This window comes from Drosophila montana, unplaced genomic scaffold, assembly GCF_035044405.1.
Source record: "Drosophila montana isolate Dmon_TW-CO22-7 unplaced genomic scaffold, ASM3504440v1 contig_402_1, whole genome shotgun sequence".
In the NCBI taxonomy this organism is placed as follows: domain Eukaryota; kingdom Metazoa; phylum Arthropoda; class Insecta; order Diptera; family Drosophilidae; genus Drosophila; species Drosophila montana.
Window position 1 is genome coordinate 1,993,347 of NW_026998739.1, and position 22,078 is coordinate 2,015,424.

Below are 22,078 nucleotides of genomic sequence, written 5' to 3' on the forward strand. Positions count from 1 at the left end.
TGAAGAGTACTTGAAAGTAAAGAATTCTCATGTTTAGGGTATGTTAATAGCCTTGAATTAATTCCAAACACATCGTAGAGTTAAAAGAAAATAGTATAATATCTTTAAGTGTGGCACTTCATTCAACTTGTATCGTTTGTGAGATATTTGTTTAGTAAACTGTTTGTTGGTTTCCTTTACGTATTTATGTACTTATGTGGTATGTATTAATAAATGTAAATGCACTCGTATGTCAAATTGGAATCCATACTGAGAATTTGCGGCTAGATATATGTATGTTCAACTTTATGTCTAACATATTTATGCATATATGAACATTCACGAATCAATTGCTTTAAGATCACGGTTTTCGTTTCTTTTTTTTCTTTTCTCTCTTTCGCAACAATTAAAGCTTAGATTTAATGGAGCTTCGTGCAGGACATGCAGCAATGGATCCGATAATATTCATAGCTGCATAGCTTTGCCTGCACGGCCCATTTGCAGTTGGGAAAATTATCCAGACAGGCCGGAGCTTCGTCGTTTTGGAGCAGTTCGTTATTAAGATCTTCAAGGATATCAAATAAATAATAGAAGATCAAAAATAAAATATCTTTTAAAAGCTCTACCTTCACATTTCTGCGTATTACAGTTGCGGTAGATTGGTTCCCTTAGTGCGTATCTGCATTTGGTGGATTCCCGCAGAGCATTCTGTTTATCATCGTACTCCAGGCACTTGACGGTGCGCCGTTGGGTGCCGCCTTCGCAGGATTTGGTGCACTGCAACACGAAATCAACTTCAGTAACTGGACATTTATTTTTAATGCATCCGCCAGCTTACCTCGGACCAATCAGAATAATGCCAGCGCGGCGCACAGTACTCAATCTCCTCGTGCGAGCAGTTCTCCAAGGCCTGTGGTCTCAGCTCCAGCTTACACTCCTCGTCATCTGTGATCAGCTGATTGCGAATACACAGCACAGCACGGCTACGGGTCAGGTTGAAGCAGTCACCGCTACATGGTGACCAGGGACCGGCAAACCAGTCGCCCAGCTCGCAGGCATTTTGCTCGCAGGGTCGTCGGTTTTCGGGAATATCGCGCGGTTCGCAACGCTCCGCTTTGGTCTTGGGCCGGTCGCAAAAGATAGTGCGATACTGAACGCCCGGACCACACGAGGATGAACAATACTGATTCCACTCGGACATCAGCCAGACCGCATCGCTAACAGTTTTTGGAGCCCGATGGCGACCCAGATGCGTGCCATTGGCCGCATCGGGATGCAGGTGCATGCGGTAACGGGCCGAATTGCGACGTCGAGCCTTGGGGCATTCGCACTGCTTCTCGCTGGGCGGCTGCTCCTCCATGCAGGCGGCCTTATCCACATGGATAACAATGCCCGATGCCAGTTCCTGTACACAGCTCAGTTCACGCCGGCGAAAGTTTTCGCCGTGCTGGCAGCGGCATTCGCCCCACTCGTCCTGTCGCCAATAGGCGGGACACGGCTGTGTGTTGCAGTGCAGCAGGTTCTCGTTGAGCACCGGCCTCTCCGTGTGACTGCAACGCCGCTGCGAATAATAGCGTACGGGATTCTCACGAGCACAGCGCACAATCGGCGATTGGGTGCCGCCGCCGCAGGACTTGGTGCAGGCACTGAATCCGACCACCTTCCAATTGAATTTACGCCTGCGACCCGAGCGCATGCTGCTCACTGAGCTGCCATCTTCGCTGACAGCGCCAGACTTTAGGAAACCATCGCTACTCTCCAGTGAGAGCTCATTTTCCTCCGAGTCGGACACAATGGGCAGCAGGTACTCGTATTTAATGCCAGGATTCAAAATGTTGCTGTACACCTGGTTGGCAGAAAGTACGCGTGTGAGTAGGTGTTATGTTGGATTATTTTGATTACTAGTGGACATACCAAGAGTTCCACCGGATCCTTAATGGGGCCCGTGCTTGTGATCCACTCGGTAACGCCCTCGCCCTGCTGTACTCCATCGATGCGGTGATAGTCGAAGGTCGTGCCCGCTGCCTCATACGATCCGCTCTCCGACACCTCGTTCTCGCCATTGAAAATGCTCTTCTGTTCGCTTGTACGCAAAACTATAAGCAAATACCATAAACAATAATTGATTTGTAATAAAAATATGTAAACAAGACGTTAGTGGGCATGCCATCAGTTATCTGCTAAATTGTAGCTTAATCAATAGAAGGAATTCTTTCACTACGAAGTATGAATACCCTACCATTTAAATTGGCTTATCATGATGAAATTTAAATTTATTAGTCTACACTTCGTTCCATAAGAGAACTTTTGGGCAACACTTTAAAAACATATATAAACTGATTCGTATCTTGGAAAGTTATATCATTTTGGACTCAAGGACTTTTATGTTTCCTATCGACTTCCTTTTGGAATGAACATTTTGTAAAGCTAATAGACAGTCGTGAAGAGTTTAAGTCCAAAAAAGTATATTGTTCAAATATCGAACTTACTTTACCCGAGAAATTTAAGTTATTATTTTAAAATAAGACAAATTTACTATATCTAAGGTATTTAAAGTTTGCTCTATGGTAAGTTCGGAAAAGGTATCCAGATTAATAGAGCCGAATAAAATTTTTCCGAATGAAAATTTTGTAAATCTAATAGACAGTCGTGAAGAGTTTGATTCCGAAAAAGTATATTATTCGAAAATCGGACTTACTTTACCCGAGATAATTAATTTATTATACTATATCTCAGGTCTTTGAAGTTTGGTCTTGAAAATATATGTTTTTTGAGAAGTTCGGAGGTCTTCAGATTAATAGAGCCCAATAAAATTGCATTCAAATGGATAACAAGATTAAATATTAAGAGTTAAATTCTTAAGCTTACCAAGTAAATTTGCACTGTTCTTGAGTTCGGTTATGGAAATATTGGATGCTCCGGCGGGTATTGTGGCCACATGGACATATGCATCCTCTGGCAATGGATCGCGAGTGAATATTCCAGTTACCGGACGGCACAGTAGGCCTCCACAGCTGACGGAGCCGCTATTTGCATACAGGCCCTTTATGGAGCCATTGCCAAGAACGGCCTGCAATTATACAAGGCATATACTATATACATATATGTAGAGAGCTGTAGATGGTATAATTGATTTCAATTGAAACAAATCAAAGCATGCCAGAAAACATTACTTTGTTTACAAAAAACATCACCAAACGGCAAGGGGGGGTTGGAGGGAAGAAGAATAAAATAGAATAGAATGGAATAGAACACTCTCGATAGATGTCTAAGTTGACTCACCAGCCAGGTTAACGCCAAGTGCCAGAGCCTAGGCATATCGCACTATATTAATATATATATGCAAGGTGATCTCTGCTAAATGTTCTTTGTTTATGCGTTGAGTTAATTGTTTGATTTATACTAGATGTCAGTGGACTACATAAACAAACATATTTATATGTGCGTTAAATAAATTCAATGCAAATTACGTTCAATTTATCACAGCGCCCCAAAATAGTGAAATAACTTATCTTTATATACCCTTGCAGAGATAAAACAGATACAGATGAGTTTTTGAGCATTAATTAAAAGTACATTCAATTGATCCCATCTGATAAAGTAGGCTGTTATTAAAATATTATGGCATAAAAAAAAATCTGCTCGTATAAAAAACTAGGTTTTAGACAGCCAAACTCTTATGCTGATGATATAGTAGTCCGAATCGGCTCACTTTCTAGCCTTAAGACTGGTGGAGGACTTGTTCAAATAGCTATATAGACTTGGATATTGATACTGATCAAAAATATATACCAATTGGAATCAATGTCTGACTGCGTAACACATTTCGTGACAAAATTAATATACACTCCGCTAGGGTATTGGAAAACAAAATTAAAATGCAATAAAAAATAAAGTGGAATGCAGAAAAAAATAGATACAATATTACGTATTTGCCAGTTGGAATCATTGTCTGACTGATATCCCAATTGGAATCAATGTCTGATCACGTATCACATTTGGTGACAAAATTAAAATACACTCCGCTAGGGTATTCAGAAAACAAGACAATTAAAATGCAAATAAAAATAAATGTAATGAAGATATAATATTAAGTATATACCAATTGGAATAATTGTCTGACTGTCTTAAAACTATATCCCAATTGGAATCAATTTCTGGCTCTATATTTCTATATCCCAATTGGAAACAATTTCTGGCTCTATATTTATATATCCCAATTGGAAACACTGTATGGCTGTCTTAACACAATATCCCAATTGGAATCGTTGCCTAACTGCCTCAAAACAACATCCCAATTGGAATCGTTGTCTAACTGTCTCAAAACTATATACCAATTGGAATCGTTGTCTAACTGTCTCAAAACTATATACCAATTGGAATCGTTGTCTAACTGTCTCAAAACTATATACCAATTGGAATCGTTGTCTAACTGTCTCAAAACTATATACCAATTGGAATCGTTGTCTAACTGTCTCAAAACTATATCTAACTGTCTCAAAATTATATCTCAATTGGAATCATTGTCTGAATGCGTAACACGTCTCGTGACAAAATGAATATACACTCCGCAAGGGTATTCAGAAACATCACAATTAAAATGCAATAAAAAGCAAAATGGAAAGGAGAAAAAAAAGCTACAATATTAAGTACATAAATATGCGAAATCAGTTGTGGGCGAAGGTGCAAACTAAATTTATATTCACTTCCGGGCTAAGTGCAAATTGCCAATATCGAATCTTAAGTGTCTGCATATGTTTATATATATTTGTGGGTATCTGCATATATGCCAACATTTATGCTGAAGTTGTGATAAACTCGTAAATGGCCGATCGCTGAGTGCCGCGCGGGCGACTATCATCCGGCTGGGATACAGCGCCAGGCCAGGCAGCGCGAGATAATTCTGTTTTTAATGGCCAACTGGCAGCATTTGACGCACTTTTGCAAGTTTACGATGGCCACATTTCACTTGGCCAGTCTCACTTGGTTGTTTACGACGCGACCCGCGCAAGATTAAAGTGCTTTTCGATACCCTGTACCACATACGCAATGGGTATACGCAGGCAATGACTGTGCAGGATAAAATATTAAAAACCTGGTTCAACTAGTTGGATTTAGGTTTAAGGCAGCAGGCACTCTTTTTAATTAGAGGTGCAGATAATAGTATATAACTATATTTTATAAAACACCCTGTAACTATCCTTATATAGCATACTTTAAAGCGTGTGCGAAAATGCTTTTAACACTATTTCTACCAAGGCTTTGTGTTGATTTATTTCAACCAAAAGGTGTCTTTTCACACCTCAGCTAATAAGAGTGGAAAAAGTATTTAAAATTATTCTATTTTTATTTATTTTTTGTCGAGGATTATGCTACCACTAAATTAATTTAACAACCAATTAATGATTTATCAAAAGGTAAATTTCGAAAAAGTTATTCAACTTAGAAAATGATTTCAAGCTAAAATTTTAAAAGTTGTCTTTTGGTAGAAATGAGAAAGTGAAAAATGTTAAATACGTGGTATCATATAGCACGTCATCTACACAAAATTTTAGTTTTAAGCACGATTCAATTTTTTGTCGTCGGCTTACTTTTTATGCACACATAAAAAAATATTGATATATATATATATATTATATATTAATATGGCATATAAAATAAGTATATATATTAGCGAATTTGAATGTGCTGTGCCTATGAAATTGAAATTTTTAATAGCTAATCTCAGATACAATAACACATACACAAGTGTATTAAAATAGCTCTGGCTAAGAACAATAAAAACATGACACTACGTATAAGATCACAAATTCATATGCACATATTTGTTTTTTTTTGCCGGAGAAAAGAAATCAGAGGATACGAAATTTTGATCTGAATCCGAATAGAGAAAAGCTAAGACTGACGTAAATTTTGATTTGAATTAACAAATGTAAAATAGATATCATAAAAAATAGGCTGAAATTTTCTAGAAAGCGGCAAATGGATCTAATTAAAGACTTTAAAAACAATTTAAGTATATTAGTACATTACGTAAATGCAAATTGTACATGTCTATAGGTAAATTGTGCTCAATTGAAATTCTCAAGTGTTTTGGCTAAAATGCCAAAAAAAAAATAAAGGTTTTAAACTTAAAAGTTTTTACACATAAAAAATTTGTAAAAACAATGAATGTAATATTTTGCAGATTTTCAGAAAACTTTTAAATTCAATTAAATTAATTTTTATGGCATATTTAAAAATCACTTTAGTTACACTGGTTAAACGGACTTTATCTTTGACAAATCAATTGGGCTTGTGTTTAAAACTGATTCCGATTAGTTTGAAAAATATTTTTAAAAAAATTTAGTTTTTCAACTGGTTTTGATTTTGTGATTGATGCGCGATTCTATGAGATACGGATACGCATGTGTTGCGTGCTTCGATTCGCGTCGCTAACTAAAATATTCGGCAAAGCGATTCATTTATTTCTAAAGAGTTTTTCATAACTCGGAGTGTGCTGCACACACACAACACACAATCGGCACTCTTGTTATGGATAGCTTGGCCTATGCCAGGCCAGACACACACAAATCTGAGCATAGACAGCTCTCAGATACTTTGTTGTTGTTGTTGTTGTTGCTTTTTAGCATCCGAGCAGATGAATAGGCCAAACTAATCGAATATTGTAATAAAGAGGAGCAGGTATTTATTGTAATTGAGCCTCAACTAATCACAATCGTGTACTCATTTGCATTTACACGGCGTTAATGGAAAATACTATATAAAATTGGAACGGGCATTAAAAAGTGGCTACCTGTTAATTAATGGAGCCACTAAATGCGACTACTGTTCGGTTTGATAGCGCGTGTTTTATCTGCAATCACTTATAATTTTGAGTTTTATTGCAAGTATTAACATTCACCTTGCAAATGCCGTCGACACAGATTGCGCGGCCGACTAGCGCGGACTTGGACCGATAATATTCCGCCGGACGTTGGCAAGGTGTTCCATCAATAACGGTATCATTCAGAGTGGCAAAGTATTTCATGCCCAATGGCTTGCAATTCAGCTCGCACTCGGCATCGTCTGATCAAAAATAAATATAACAATCGAAAGTTGTTGGCGATTAAAATCAGAACAGATTCCCCCATATATATTTCTCTACCTTTTATGTAGGGCTCCCAGCTATATTGGCGACCCTGGAAATCGACTTTATTGTAGGCAGCACATTGATATGCACGAATATCCAATGAATCCGCCGGACACGAGAGGTCATTGCATATCTGGTAGCGCTTCGAGAGGCCAACACACGTATCGCTCGTATATACTCTACCTGTTGTAGAATTTCTGTAAATCAAAAGATTAATGTAAGATTACAAAAATTAGCATATAAGTATAAATAACGCTTAGCTTAGACCCTCATTATATCGCCTTATACATCTGATAATTATCTTTCGAACTTAGTATATAATATGTAGAAATATTAATCATATGACACACCCAGAAAGCTGTTCGAAAAAAATGCAATTTTTTTCTTTATTTATTTTTAGTTTTATTTCATTTATATGCGTAGACAAATGATAAAGTTAGTTTTACGATGAAAATTTATCTCCAGCTTAGATACTTTACTTTATCTTATCTTTAGTTCAGTTCGGTGAATTTCTTTTTCAGGAACTCGGTCAGTTCGGCGTTGGCCGGATTTCTGATCTCGAAGAGAGCCTTCTGCTTGTCATCAATCGAGATCTCGTCGGCGATGGCAGCCACGGCCTGGGCCTTCAGGGCTTTAATTTCTGTGGCGAACTTCACTTCGGGATCGGCCAGCAATTTCTCGAAGAACTCGACGCCGCCCTGCAGATCTTGGTTGATCTTGGGCACAGAGTCCTTCTTGAGGAAGTGCACAAATTCGGGGCTGAAGGCCTTTTCCAGGTTGAGGAAACCGGTCTTCTTCGCCTCGAATTCGGTCAGTTTCTGTAGGCCTTCAAGTTCGGCCAGAGTTTTCTCGATGTCAGTCTTGAATTCGGCACTCTGCAGGGACTTGTAGAAGCTGATCGCGGCGAGAATATCCTCATTAAGTTGATCCTCCTGCAGCTTTGACTGGACAAAGGTGCCGAATTCCTTGGAGAACTGCTGGGGCACACCGTTGACCAGGGCCTGCTTCTCATTGGAGTCCTCGGTCTTGAGGGCGGACTCGTAGATCTTGATCAGCTTCTGCAGATCCTCCTTGTGGGAGCCGTCATCGTTGGTCAGATACTTCTCGTATTGCTGGAGTTGTCCGCGAATGTGATTGTTCAATGCCTCCGCAGGTTCCTCGGACAGCACGCACTTTAAGCAAATATCCCTTGGGTTTTAATTCTGTTTACAGATTTAGTGATATCCTGATCAACCTACCTGCACGACAAGCGCCAGCGACAGCAGGCAAATGGAAAATAATCTGGACATTCTGATAATTGATTACAATGCACAACAGCTTCAACGCGTTGATTGACGGAAACTCAGGCTGTTTAAAACTCGCTTCTCGTATTTATAGCAAAAATCGGTTCTCTTGCATTGGCGGGGGGCTTTTTTTTTTATACATATATATATTTTAGTCGGTCATCAAAACAAGCGTACAAAGTCTGGCATTGTTCGGATCGAGCCTTGTGTTTGTTGCTTTTCTCGCCTTGTTGAGATTTCTTTTTAACTCAAAACAAGTCCAAAATGTAGAGTGAGACAACTAACAGAACTGTGGTCAAGATTGTCGACTTGACCAGAAGATACCCTCTAGTATCATATCATGCTAATTAAGAAATATATAATATATGCTTTATAAGTATTAGATACCCGTTGATACCGTGGACTATATATGGCTGCCAAAAATCATATTCAACAATATGTATTTGGGTTTGTGTTTAAATATTCAGTTATTCCCTCATTAAGGGTGCTTATTTTCGATCTAAACTAACGGCAAATATATACAATTTCTTCAAGTTGAAGTAGCATATGTTATATACAGGCATACAGGTTTCCGTGATACGATATTTTTCTAGATTTTACGAGCCAAGTCGAACGGAATTAATGTTTGCTCACAAAGTGGATTAGTTAAGTCAATAATTATCTAGCTAAGACATGGCTAAACAAAAGACAAAATTGTTTATTTATGTACATGAGATGGAAAAATACAAATATGACTTTTGCAGACAAAGGTCTTGCTTAACCAAAAAATACCCTGTATAAAATGCTTCACATAGCCTTGACAATGAGCGTGAGCGAGAGAGGAACAATTAGTTACAGAACTCGCATAAAATTGGCAAATGTCAAGAATTAAAAGTTACAATAAAATAAATTATAGAGTAGTATGTCTGTCGACCATGCAGAGCCCACTTGGCTTTCATATCATATATCTGTTAAATGTTGAAAAAATAATTAGCATGAATTACTTTTCTGCCAAAATGACGCTGGACGCATACGAAAATAAAGAAAAAACCCAAAAGTCAAGGCAATAACCAGTTTTAAAGTTTGCCCAGATGACTAAGAATCAACAATTTTGACCACAAAACTACTTTACAGCCTAGACGCAACTCAGGGAACTTTCCTTTGTACACAAATACACAAATATATATAGCTAAATGCAATATTTTAATTGGCCAGATTGTCGGGATTTAATGAACAGAACGTTCGGGCCGCAGCACGCAGATCTCGATAGCACAATCGCAGCCACGTGACCAGCCTCCAAAATGCTTCTCAAGTATCCAATTTACCTGATCATCAGACCTATTAGAGCTCTCTTTGTTTGAGCATTAATAAAGACGTCGTTAAATTTGAATTGCTAATTGAAAGAACGAAACTTCACGCTGCACCGAAGCCAATATACTCTAGAGAATATATATAAAACAAACAAAACTTATGGCTATATAAAGATTCAATACCCGAAGATTTAATACCCTTGCCTGACGGTTTAGCAGATAAGTAAGAATATAGAATATAGATATTTCATATAGCAGATATATGATATAGTGCTCTGATGTTGATAAGATATTGTATAATGTACTGACCGATTTTGGTCTAGATATCTCGAAAAATAAAAAAGTTATAAAGAATATGATATCCGGTCCGATCCGGCCGGTTCACACATATATACTGCTTGCAACAGAAAGATGGATCCATGAAAAGTTTTAAGAGGATGGCTTTAAAACCGTGAAGCTAGTTCGTATAGAAACAGATAGTCGAACTGAACAGACGGACAAGGCTTAATCAACTCGACTGCTGCTGCCGATCTAGAATATATATACTTTATAGGGTCGGAGACGTCTTCTTCTATGCGTTGTGCATTTCATGATAAAATTATAATATCTCTACAAGGGTATTTTAACACTAAGAATATATCGAGAATTTCGTATTTGAATTTTTTGAAATGAGTAAAAAATTCCATAATTTTAAAACTCTTACAATCCCAAACTATCTAAACACAAGATTAAAGTATAAAATTATAATATCTCTACAAGGGTATTATTACACTAAGAATATAGCGAGTATTTTGTAGTTGAAATGTGTAAAAAATTCCATAATTTAAAAACTCTATATTCCCAAAATTTCGAAATACAAGATGCAAGTACAATATTAAAGTATGTACAGTATTGGGTAATGCTGAAATTTGAACTTCTATAATCTTGCTATAAGTATTTTTTACTTAATCTAAGCCTGTCTTTACTTATATCACAATCATAATCGATTGATTTTGAAAGCTGGTCTTGGTCGTATTTTTCAGAGACTTAAAATAAGCTTACAGTTTTCAGATCTATATAAATTCTAGACTTAATAAAAGTGTATTTTGTTGAGTGTATATAATAGGTCTACGGCTCACTCACCGATCAATGCACTTGCGGATCTGATGCATTATGCCGCCTCCGCAACTGCGCGAGCATTCACTCCAGGGACTCCAGTTGGCCCATCTGGGAAAGGGTCGCCCCTTCAGCTTGGGCTTTCTCGTAGTCGTCGTCGTCGTCGTCGTCGTGCTTGTCGTAGTCGACGACGACATCAGGGGTTGGGTTGCCAAAGCTGTGGGCTCTTCAGCAATTAGGGATTTCGTCAGTAATCTTGGTTCTTCAGTCGTCCACGTTTCCGACATTTCAGCTGAGCTGGTATCATTGATTTCCAGTGCATTGTTGAGGCTGCGCAATCGGGTCGCTTGGGTTGAAATGGGTCCAATTATATTGGTATTGTTGGAGCTGGTTTCGCTTTCCGTATATACGTCGTTAATACTGGAATTTTGTTTGATTGTTGGCTCCTTATTAATGCGCCAGAGATTCGCCAGCTCGAAGGACGATTTCCACTTGGTGTACTTCGCTTTTTCCGATTTGAGTTTATGTCGATTCAGCCACTCTTGATGTTTCTGCAAGAAATGTGAAATATATAATTATCGAAAATATAAAATAAAATTAACAGCTAATGAGGTCGAGTTTTCAATATTCAATTGGGGAACTCACCTTAATTCTTTCTAAAGTTGAAATATCCGCAACAATCAATTGGATTAAAGCTGCAACAACCAGGCAAATGCTAAAAAAAATTAAATAATAATATTATAACGATAAAAAGTTTTAAAGTTCGTACTTACGTAAATATATAAATATAATTTGCCATCGTACTGCAATTAGAGAACTCTCGGACTACATAGGTATGCGACTAATCTACACGAAAGAGACAGAAAATAAATATTGTATTATAATTATTATTATCAGAGAAGCCTCAAACAATGTTACATATGGGATTTGAACCAGCGTCCTTCTCATGCCTCGATAATTGAACATGAACACTTTATTGAATGGGATTCCTGACCTTATAAATGTCAAAGCCCTTTTTGCAATTATCTAAATTTTAGCTTAGGGAATTAAACTGACTAACTGTATTAACTAGTATACTAACTAAGTAGTATACATTTTATACGTGCTCTTTAACGTTCGATTCCCAGGCGATGGCTTCCCTTGTGAAATGCTTGCGATAAAATAAAATCAATTAAGTCAATTAATTTCAAAATGGGCAGAGCTATAAAGTCATAACGAGTTAGGGTAAGGCAAAAATTATTGGCAGCTTTAAAATTCAGCTCAAAGTAAAAACTGTTTAAAAAATATTAAGAGAACTAAGCAAATAAATCAAGTTCACGAATAAGTTAAATTAAATGATTTATTTAGTTCTGCGATAGACACATTGCTGTCAAAGAGTAAATACACGTTGGAATGCGAAAAGAAAATATACACAAGTATATATATATTTAGGTAAATACACTGAGAGAAAAGCGTTAGGTAAAAGTCTGCTTATGTTTTGTCATTGAATAATATAATTGAATTATTTGTTTGTATTAGCATAATATAAGAAAGAGAAAACATTTGTATTAATTACAAAATACTTATTGAAAAAAAGTTGTGCTTGCTTAAAAATGATTTTTTCTTATATATTATTTTATTTATTATTATTTATTATATTTTGCCTTTATTTCGGGTTTAAAAAATGAATGTTGACTGCAAATAAGTTGATGTTTTCTCTGAGTGTATGCAGGCTGTTACCCAAACGTACATTCTATGCAAATGTTTGAATGGATTTCAACACATTTCTATGTACACAACCCACAGCTTATTTCTCTTGCGGATGCTTTTACGCATAGCTGAGCTTTAAAAACAAAATAAAAAATACAACAAAAAAAAATGAAGAAAGAACGCATTGAAACATGTGATCATTAATCTGCTCGTAATTTGCGCTGGCTGCGACAGAGTTTGACACGCCCATCCCTCATTTATAATGAGCTCAGCTCAGCTCAACTCAACTCAACTCAACTTGGCTCGGCTCGGCTCGAATCGGATCGGATCGAAAATGAATACGAAACATTAGATCGGCAAATTGTCTGTGTACTGCTCCCCATGCCCCATGCCCCATGCCCCATGGCGGGTGCGACCAAATTAACTGCGTAGATTGGCTTTTTGCGATAGCGTCACAAATTTTCGGGATGAAAAGAGAATATTATCGCCAGCCCATCGGAAGTCGTTAGATTCGAACAGACTGGCATATGTATGCGCTCAAGCATACGTACATACATATGTTACATATATTAGAAGAACTTTAGAAACTCATTAGAACTCAATGGCAAAACATTTTATGCCCTTGCGCAGGGATCTACAAAATTGTCACGAAGCATGTAACACATACAATAAGAGGTTTTTAATCCCACAAAGTACATATTACATATATATGTATATTACATATTACTGCTCAGTATTAAAACTCGGCTCTCCTTGGAGGCAATCTTTATGCAGTTGGTCTGATCTAATTACTATTTCCTATAGCTTCCATATCTCGATATTCCCTTTTAATCAATTCCTTAAGCTTCTAAAAGTAGCTAAGCTAAAGAAACAGCATATCAGCTGTAAATAAAAGAATTTTAATCCCAAAAAAAAAAATAAAAAGTAATTTTTAATATATCTCATGCAGTTACAAGCATCATTATGCTCCGTATATCTGAGCAAACTTTGACTATTATATCACACATACCCTCTTCTAGAGAAACGAGCGGTAAGAGCATTAGGTTAGTGTATTAAATTTTTTCTTTGTTTTCAGATAACTTGATATAAATCAAACATAATAATACAAGGGCATAAATAACGGACAACTATATCATATATAGGAACAATCTGATGGAAATTATATTTTTATTTATGGCAGCACATCGCAATTATGTTTAAAAGGGCATTAAATATTCTCTTTAACTTAAAAAGTGTAAATAAATAAAATGTAAAAAAAAAAAATATTCTCTTCCGAACTTTCTCTGGTTTTGACAAAAATAACTGTGCTAATATATTACTTCTATGGCAAATTGAATAGAAATTTTTAAAATAATAGAATACTTATGTAAATTAAATAAAATTTAATTTATATTAAAGAAATGTCCTTTTTATAAACCATTTCGCTAAATGTCTATTTAAACACATGGTGCAAGACTTGTGTTCATTTATCTGCACTACAAATATATATACTATATAACTTAATATATATATACATATATATAGTTCGCTTTGTGGCAATATAGCAAATCGCCCGTGACCATGCTACAAAAAAAGAACAAATGCGATAGCAAATGTCAGCCAAAGTAGTTGCTGGTATCGCCTTTATAATTTGGACATTTTTGAGCAACAAATAAAACACATCTGTGTGTGTGTGTGTTTGTGTGTGTGTGTGTGTGTGTGTGTGTGTGTAGTGTGTGTGTGTGTAGTGTGTGTGGCGAGAGAAGGGTGTGTTCTCTGAGTAAGCTCCCACAGAACTTAAACCAGCTGCTGCCTGATTTTCTGACTATATTGTTTGAATGGATTCAAATGAAATGAAATTGTCGCATAATATTGACCTTCATGGTGAATAGTTTTCAAAGTGAATGTTTCAATATTTGGGCGCTGCCCAACACTAACCCAGTTTAGCCAAAAAGAGAATAAGAATATTTCGCATGCACAAATTGATTAACATATAAACAGAGCATAACCAATAACCTTTGCGGTCTATGGATCACTCGAATATCGCCCTATTTGGTGGCATATAAATGACAACGACCCCATATTCGTTTCAATGTTAGAGTATTCAGAGTATTCAGTTAGAGTATCGATGGATATTTGAAATACTTAGCTTACGACAATCTTTAAAGAATTAGAATTAGGTCACAGATTTTGAGCGCTAATTAAAATGTATCAAGCATATGTCAATTATATTGAAAAAAAAGACTCACAAGTTAATTAAGATTAAATAAATCATATGTATTAGGTATAAGTATTAGGAATATAGCTTTTTTAGCTTTTAAAATGAATCGAAAAATATTCAAAAAAAGTTTAATCAGTAAATGCAATACTTTTGCAACAAACTTCTAAATTGGAAGGGTATATAAATAAGTTGCTAAATAAGATGCAGAGAGTGCATCGGCATTAAGTAACATTAATGAGCCCGCGCACTTCTCGAATATGTGTCAATCGAGTCATTTCCATTCCAGACACATATTTGTTTGGAAGCATGCTTCAATATAAGTATATTCATAATTTTGTGTTTACAAATAGCGCAGTGGCACTTGAAGCTGTGGACAGGCTCTTACGAAATGGAAAGCCAGTGAAAAGTGGCAAACAAATTGCATATTTATATACATATACATGCATTTCCACATACTTCAATGGAAGCGACAAATGTACATATATAGATCGGATATGAAGTGTATTCCATTCGGAAATCGAGTCAAGTGTCGGCAATATTCGCATGCTCCCAAAAAAAAAATGTACAAAATTGAAGTTTTGGTCATACGAGAAGTGTTTGGGCTTATTTATGAATTTGTCTGTACATTTTTCGATACATGTACATTTAATCATGTGCGTACTGACAACAGACACAATGCGGCCAGAAATTGAATACTTTTACAAAATATACAATAAAAAACAAAGAAAAAAAAAAAACAGCCGGCGAATGTTCATCAACAAATATCATTGCTCACATAAAATATGAATGTAAATTTACAATTATTGTGAAACTTTATAATTTATTGATGTAAATACTGTGTAAGCATTCAAAAGCAATTCTCGAATATTTCTCAGCCAGATTTTTTCTTATACAAAAAGATACTCAGTCAATATTCGACAACAAGGGCTACCTATAGTACTTAATGGCTTCATTTGGGATTTTTATTATATCTGAATGCTTTTGTCTCCTCGAAGACAATAAACTTGCAAGATTGATTGATGCACTTGAGAAGGAAGCCGGGATGTCATTGGGCCATAAGTGCATTTTGTAATTGTGACGTTGCGTTGAAATGCGTATAGCCATCAAATATATTTGAATCAATTTTCGTTTCACTTTCAATTCAATTTGGCCCTTGCCCCAACCCACAAACCTATCATCCACTTTTTTTGATAGCTTCAAAGGGCACGCGCGGCATTGTTTCACACGCTGTTAACTGGGCTTTAAGTAAGGTTTATTGGAGAAAATGTGATTGTTACCAGGAAAGAAAAGCTGTCTCTGAAGTGCTGCACATTAATGGTACAGTAGTTCGACATTAATAGGCGCTCTATAGGACCGTAGATGCTTTGCCAAGATATTTGAAGAAAAATAAAAAATATATTGCATATAACAACTTTCTCTCTAAGAGATGGGTTCTATAATATAGAGCTCCGATCGAGCCGAGTCCGACAAATGTATTGCTTATAGTCAAAAAAACTGGGGTTCTAGCTGACATAGAAACAGACAGACGTACTATAGCTATATATCCTGATCAAAAATATATATCCAATATTCCTTCAATACATTCATGCTGAACATAAAACAATCTCTGCAGGAGTATAAAAAGTGGGCTTATCTCGTATGTATCGAAACCATATACAACTGTTTTAATCTCCCAAAAACATGAACTATAAAATTTATTTATTTTTCGTTCTTACTCTTAACTAAGTTAAGATAAATCACAGCCCTTAGGGCTTGCAGTTGAATTGTGTTTTATCCCAGTTTAATTCTATAACCATTTAAGCCATTTGCTTACCCTCAAAATGTAGTTAAGGAATTTCTTTTAAATTAACCTAATATTCAGTTGCATAGATAAGTGTGTGCAGGAACGGGCAGAGTGTCACTTTTATAAATCTCATAACTCACTAATGCTTTTTTGCATTTGCCAATAAACATTTGAGCGGAGCGCACAAGTATTATGCATAATATAGTGTATTATTGCAAGGTTTTCACTAAATCGCAAGAGGCGGAATTACGATTCGGGCGAGATAAGGTTCGGTGTGTTTTTTTGAAAAACCGCCTCCAAAAAATTGAACTATAACTAACAAATTCGAATTCGAATGTTTTCCCGATATATTTTCGTTTCAATTAAAGCCGCCGTCGTCATCGCGTGGTACGCAAATCCAAACTAAAATCGCTGGAAAATCGTTTTGGGAATTGAAGCGCGATGAAGACAGCCTCAGCCTCAGTCTCAGTCGCCGCCGACGCAGACGCAGCCGCAGACGCCAGCTACTGCCTGCGACACACAACTATGGCTGGGAGGGGGGGGGTCGGTGGGTGGGTGGGCGGTTTGTGGTTGCTGGCGGTGGCTTCATAGCTGGCGGCGGCGCGCGCCCAAAAAAGTCTGGATGATGCGTGCCCTACACACACACACACACAGTGCGAGGGCGAGAGTGAGTGTGAATGTGTGAGTGTGAATGAATGTGCGAGTGTGAGTATGTGTGTGAGTGTTGTTGCGAGTGCTTGTTTGAATAAAAGGCATCTAGAGGCTGTTGTTACGCACTTTAAATCAGAGCAACTTGCTTCTAGCTACCACCTAAACATACTCCCAATACGACATACATACTTATATGCACATACATATATGTTACATACATTCATGCACGCATGTTAATCAAATACACATTGTTTTATCACAAGCGGAAATGTTGGCTAAACAGAATTGTGCCCAGCTCAGCCACAAACAGGTGCATTCACATTCACATTCACCAATGTTGACAATGGAATTACACGCACGTCATATATAAATATATGTAAGTAGTCGAGATCAAATATTTGTTATGCTAATCGTTGTAGGGTCTGTCACAACGGTAAAGTAGCCTAAGGCAACAGTTAGAGCATCTAGTTAAGCCACAAAGACCTTGTCTTAAACACAATGAATACAACAATATTCACGTTTCCTGAAAGCAAATCTTCAGCTTGTACAGAATTGTAGCTAAAAGTTATGTCATATACATTAATTGAGCGAAATTCGGGCGCATTTGTATTTCGCAAGAATGTTGAGGTTATAGTTCAGAATACAATATTTAATGGTTCGCTTATAGATTGGTTAAATGTATAGAAAACAAGAAAAAGAACAGCTATCTTCGGCTGCCGAAGTTTAAACACCCTACCAAACATACGATTTCCGACCTATTGTTCCCATAGGAGCTACATGATATAGTAACCCGATACCAATCTATAGTTCCTATATCATATAGTGATAGCTCGTAATAGCTGAGATTGATTAGGGATATCTTCCAGTTCTGTGATAAATTAATCCTATCCGACCTTATCTAAATCATATTTATATAGGCCTAAATCTGACAGACTAATTTTCAGAAAAAAGACAGAGAGACGGAGATAGCTTCATAAAGAACTCGGCTGTTGATACAGATCAAAAACATATATACTTTATATGGTCGGGATATCTTCTTTTCCGTTAAAAAATGTTAAACCCATCACAGAAATATATATATTATTTATAGGAACATTTAAGAAATATATTAAAGAATATATATCACATACATACCCACATTGGAAATTTAAATGGTTCAATAACTTGTGCTGATTCCTGGCACTATATATGAATAGTTTTAGGCCTTAATGAGTGTTGAATGAACAATTCAAAATTTTAATTAGGAACAGGCATAAATTAGAAATAATTTATACAAGCGAGTCATTCAGAAAATGAATATTACTATTTTTATATTTTGTCGTTGTGGGTAATTAAATTAAAAGCTGCGCATAGAAATTACCATTAAGTTCAATTAAAATTGTTCGAGCAATTGAATTGTGAGCTGCATTCCATTATTCACAAAATCATTAATTTCGGGCGATCCATAAATTCTTCCTAACTGCTTACTTTTGTTCAAAACAAAGAAAATCTTCAAAAGTAACTTGATATTTAGCTGAATTCGTCTAAGTAAGCTACACAAATTGAATATTTTCATTAGATTTCAGCATTAATTTATAGTTTTCCTTAATTGATTTGATATATTCTTTATTGCGGGCAATTGAAAATTAGAAAAATGTAGCCTTTCCACACAGCTACGAGCCGAGCTTCTGCATTGTGGGTCATTAATTGCGGCGCGAAGTCATAGATTTTAAATGGATAATCGTCTTTATTGACCCGCTTCTTTGACTTCTGTGTAATATATTAAAGGCAATTCTCGCATAGTCTGCTCACAAAGTGTGGCCTGTGGTTGTGAAATAATTCCAGTTTTATTACAGAGATTGAAAGTGAATTCGTAGCGTATCGTATCGTATCGTATTGTTTGAAGACGTTGTGGCTCTTTTAATTTTTAGTCTGACAACGACAGACCTCAGCTGTATCGTTTCTCGCAGGACATAGCGCGTCTGCTACTAGCATGACATTTCCCTTGATTTGCTCCTGCATGCATTCAAAGTGACGTCTACGCTGGCCAATGGAACTCCCATCCGGACATTGGCAATTGCTGAAGTTGCTCGGCCGCCAAAAGGCCGGACAGAGGCCACGATTGCAATTGTAAATGTCATCATTGAACGTTGGTTTCTCTATGAAGGCACACCGTCGCGGCGAGTAATATCTTATCAAGGATTCACGCACACATACACAGCGGAAAATGGGCGTTTGGGTGCCGGGACCACAAGACCGATTACATTCACCGAAACCCAATAATTTCCAACTAAATCGCCGGCGTTTGCGGTCCTTAATTCGCTGTGCATAGCTATTGTCTGTATCATTAATGAGCTTACCCGACTCATCCCAGATAGCTTGCAGTTCCTCTTCTTCGATTACGGGCGGAGAGGAAATGGGTATGGTATAGTTATATTGAATATCATATATTGCGCTCTGGTTGTCGGCTAAGAAATGCTGCGTAAATAAAATTTTATATTAAGTTAAGGGTTTCTCTAAAGTCTTATATATTAAGACTTACCATCAAGATCACAGCCTTGGGAAACGGTCCCCTTGAAGTAAGCAAACCTTTTGGATGGTTATATTCGTAAGAATTATCATTAAAATCGAATATCTTCGAGCGATCTCTATTTATGAGAAGGACTTCATCGGGACTTTTCAAAGCTGCAAATCACAATTGCAATAAATCAAAACACTCTGAGTTGATATATTCGAACTTACCCAATGAATCTTTGCCTTGCACATTAAGCCTAATCGACAGATTCATAGCCCCAATTGGCAGTGTGGTGATGTAGTTGTAGGCCTTTGTGGGATTTGTCTTGTTAAATACTTCAGTCACATGTTTGCACAATACCGAACCACACTTCACTTGACTATCGCGAGTTGTGACAGGACGTATCAAGCCGCTGCTATGTACAGCCTGAAATTAAAGAAAGATAAAAACAAGAACATGAATACTTTCTGATGTTTGTCGGAGCTTTACAATTTGGATATATTGCTGAGAAATGTTGCAAATATCGGCGAGTGCTTTGATCTTGTGAGTAGCGTATCTCCGGCAGCAGTGAGTGGCTCAATATTTCACACTCATTGCCGGAATTACTCTAATCTAATGCACCTAAGAGCCACTTGAATGTTTTGACACAGTTTTCAGTTATATTTCGAGAGTGGGCAGAGAGCATGGAGAGTCGTAAGCGTGAACCATTAAAACAATGCAAAGGCTTTGTATCTGGGCTAATTACATGTGTATGTAAGTATTTGTAATTATCAGGCGATAATGGGGTCATGTCAACAGAAGGCCCATGGGCGCATCGCACCATTATCTATACATTTTCTTTTACCAAGCCACACTGCTGCTCAATGCGTATACAAAAACTAATTAAATTATAAATTGGAAAGACCCGAAAGCCAACTGAATATTGAAATCATTGGCAAACGATATTAATTAAGATTTATTGCATTTGGCATCTATTCAAGAACCACATTGGACTGTGTGTGGCCACGCAGAAAGCGGTTTTACGGACTGTATTACAATGGGGAGTACCTTCATAGCGACATATGCACACACATATGTATGTCAGTATGTGCTAAGCGCTTGGGCAATTTGCATGCTTTTGGAGAAAATTGGCTTTAGACAATTTAACCTGGCCATAAACAGAATTGAAATGCATTCAACATTGAATTGTGGTTGCCCTTGCTGAATGCCATCATTAAAAGCCAAATAGGTAACCAACTGCACAAATATTTAAATGCTCTACAGCGTATTGGGTCTTCTACACATGTGTATGGTACATAGCACAGACTATTAATTCCTCTCTCAGATTAGCGTTGAAGTTTCTAGTTTCGTTTTCTAGGGAACCATGTAAATAACATTTTCCTTAGTTTAATATTCACCAGATGACATCACTCTCAAGCTCATAAACTTTCCGCATAACGAGTTCAAATGAAATTTTATTGAGATGTCTATTCGACAGCGAAAAGAATTCAATTTGCAAATGGTATAAATGTACGCAATTGAAATCCCAACGCAGACCGGAAGAGACAAAATTATTATTTGCAGATGTTATATAAAAGAAAATAACAAGAAAGCGTTTCTTCGAATATTAAATACCCTTCTATCTATCACTAATTTTAGAACAAGTTTTTATGGATTTACATATAGCAGAACCGAAAAGGATTCTGAAGAATAAAATACTCTAACTGCTACTAACATCCTTTAAAGCGAACTTACCCGACAAATTCCCTCCACACATACGGCCTGGCGTCTGTAAAAGTGGGTATAGTAAACGGCCGGACGATTGCAGGGTGTACCGTCGGTGACAGATTGATTCATACTAATGACTAAATCAGAGTTAACCGCGCGGCAGAATAACATGCACTCGTCATGTTCTTTCTCATATCCGACCCAATTATAGAACGTCTCACGATATGGCACGCTGTTAAATCTTTCGCATTGTTCGTCGCGCAGTCGTTGCTTGCCAGGCTTGCAGCGCTCCTCCTTACACTGACGATACCGCTTCAATACTCCAAAGCAACCAGTTTTTCCACTGCCAGGATAGAATCGCCTTTCCACGGTGCTCTCCAGTGTCGAGTTTTTGATGCTGTGTTATATATAGCATATTAAATAAGAAATTATTTTGATATATGCCCAAAAAATGTATTTTTCTCCAAAGCACTTACCGCTCTATGCATTTGCGTTGCTTGATTTGCACACAAGAGTTTGAACATTTGCTCCACTTCTCCCAGCGATCCCATGCGTAAAATGTGCCCACTCTTTCGAGTGTGCTCTGATTGCGCTGTCGTGTTTGCTTGCTAACTTCGTTCTCATCCACATAGTCAATATAATCATCGTCAATGTCCTCAATTAGATCAGATTTGCCTAATAAATTCGTTATGTTAGCAAGATCCATTTGGGTTTTCTCTGCGGATGCATTGCACTGCAGGTTATCCAAATATAATAGCATGACCAAACTTAAAGCC

At 37.1% G+C, this 22,078-nt stretch overlaps 3 protein-coding genes across 4 annotated transcripts; all 3 read right to left on the minus strand.

Moving 5' to 3' along the window:
- Window positions 1–96: 96 nt before the first annotated feature.
- On the minus strand, window positions 97–19,515 carry loh (lonely heart). 2 transcript variants are annotated; one of them, XM_064698230.1, is made up of 11 exons: window positions 19,441–19,515; window positions 11,552–11,624; window positions 11,424–11,493; window positions 10,806–11,329; window positions 7,127–7,308; window positions 6,884–7,047; window positions 2,848–3,049; window positions 1,894–2,075; window positions 818–1,825; window positions 606–756; window positions 97–544 (listed from the first exon to the last, which is right to left on the minus strand). In XM_064698230.1, exons 2-11 carry the CDS (start codon window positions 11,575–11,577, stop codon window positions 399–401), a joined length of 2,655 nt encoding a protein of 884 aa, XP_064554300.1. In that variant the 5' UTR covers window positions 11,578–11,624; window positions 19,441–19,515; the 3' UTR covers window positions 97–398. The 2 variants fall into 2 exon arrangements, with proteins under 2 accessions (XP_064554300.1, XP_064554301.1); XM_064698231.1 differs by lacking the exons at window positions 6,884–7,047; window positions 7,127–7,308; window positions 10,806–11,329; ... (1 more) ...; window positions 11,552–11,624; window positions 19,441–19,515 and adding an exon at window positions 3,262–3,312.
- LOC135439488 (uncharacterized) lies at window positions 7,521–8,489 on the minus strand. The gene is made up of 2 exons (XM_064698238.1): window positions 8,350–8,489; window positions 7,521–8,283 (listed from the first exon to the last, which is right to left on the minus strand). The coding sequence occupies exons 1-2, from the start codon at window positions 8,398–8,400 to the stop codon at window positions 7,603–7,605; spliced, it is 732 nt and encodes a 243-aa protein (XP_064554308.1). The 5' UTR covers window positions 8,401–8,489; the 3' UTR covers window positions 7,521–7,602.
- LOC135439480 (A disintegrin and metalloproteinase with thrombospondin motifs 18-like) lies at window positions 18,808–22,076 on the minus strand. Its single transcript, XM_064698232.1, has 5 exons — window positions 21,779–22,076; window positions 21,330–21,699; window positions 19,823–20,021; window positions 19,623–19,765; window positions 18,808–19,558 (listed from the first exon to the last, which is right to left on the minus strand). Exons 1-5 carry the CDS (start codon window positions 22,060–22,062, stop codon window positions 19,001–19,003), a joined length of 1,554 nt encoding a protein of 517 aa, XP_064554302.1. The 5' UTR covers window positions 22,063–22,076; the 3' UTR covers window positions 18,808–19,000.
- Window positions 22,077–22,078: the final 2 nt, after the last annotated feature.

What these genes read in the sequence shown, in the direction of transcription:
- LOC135439480 (XM_064698232.1), bottom strand. Translation starts at nt 22,062, where the DNA reads ATGCTATTATATTTGGATAACCTGCAGTGCAATGCATCCGCAGAGAAA. An exon ending in GTGTGGAGGGAATTTGTCGG is followed by an intron (nt 20,022 to 21,329) that starts GTAAGTTCGCTT and finishes CTTTAATTTCAG; the next exon opens with GCTGTACATAGCAGCGGCTT. An exon ending in CCAAGGCTGTGATCTTGATG is followed by an intron (nt 19,559 to 19,622) that starts GTAAGTCTTAAT and finishes TTATTTACGCAG; the next exon opens with CATTTCTTAGCCGACAACCA.
- LOC135439488 (XM_064698238.1), bottom strand. Translation starts at nt 8,400, where the DNA reads ATGTCCAGATTATTTTCCATTTGCCTGCTGTCGCTGGCGCTTGTCGTG. An exon ending in CGCTGGCGCTTGTCGTGCAG is followed by an intron (nt 8,284 to 8,349) that starts GTAGGTTGATCA and finishes ATTTGCTTAAAG; the next exon opens with TGCGTGCTGTCCGAGGAACC.
- loh (XM_064698230.1), bottom strand. Translation starts at nt 11,577, where the DNA reads ATGGCAAATTATATTTATATATTTAC. An exon ending in GAACAGTGCAAATTTACTTG is followed by an intron (nt 2,076 to 2,847) that starts GTAAGCTTAAGA and finishes ATTTGCTTATAG; the next exon opens with TTTTGCGTACAAGCGAACAG. An exon ending in TAATACGCAGAAATGTGAAG is followed by an intron (nt 545 to 605) that starts GTAGAGCTTTTA and finishes ATATCCTTGAAG; the next exon opens with ATCTTAATAACGAACTGCTC.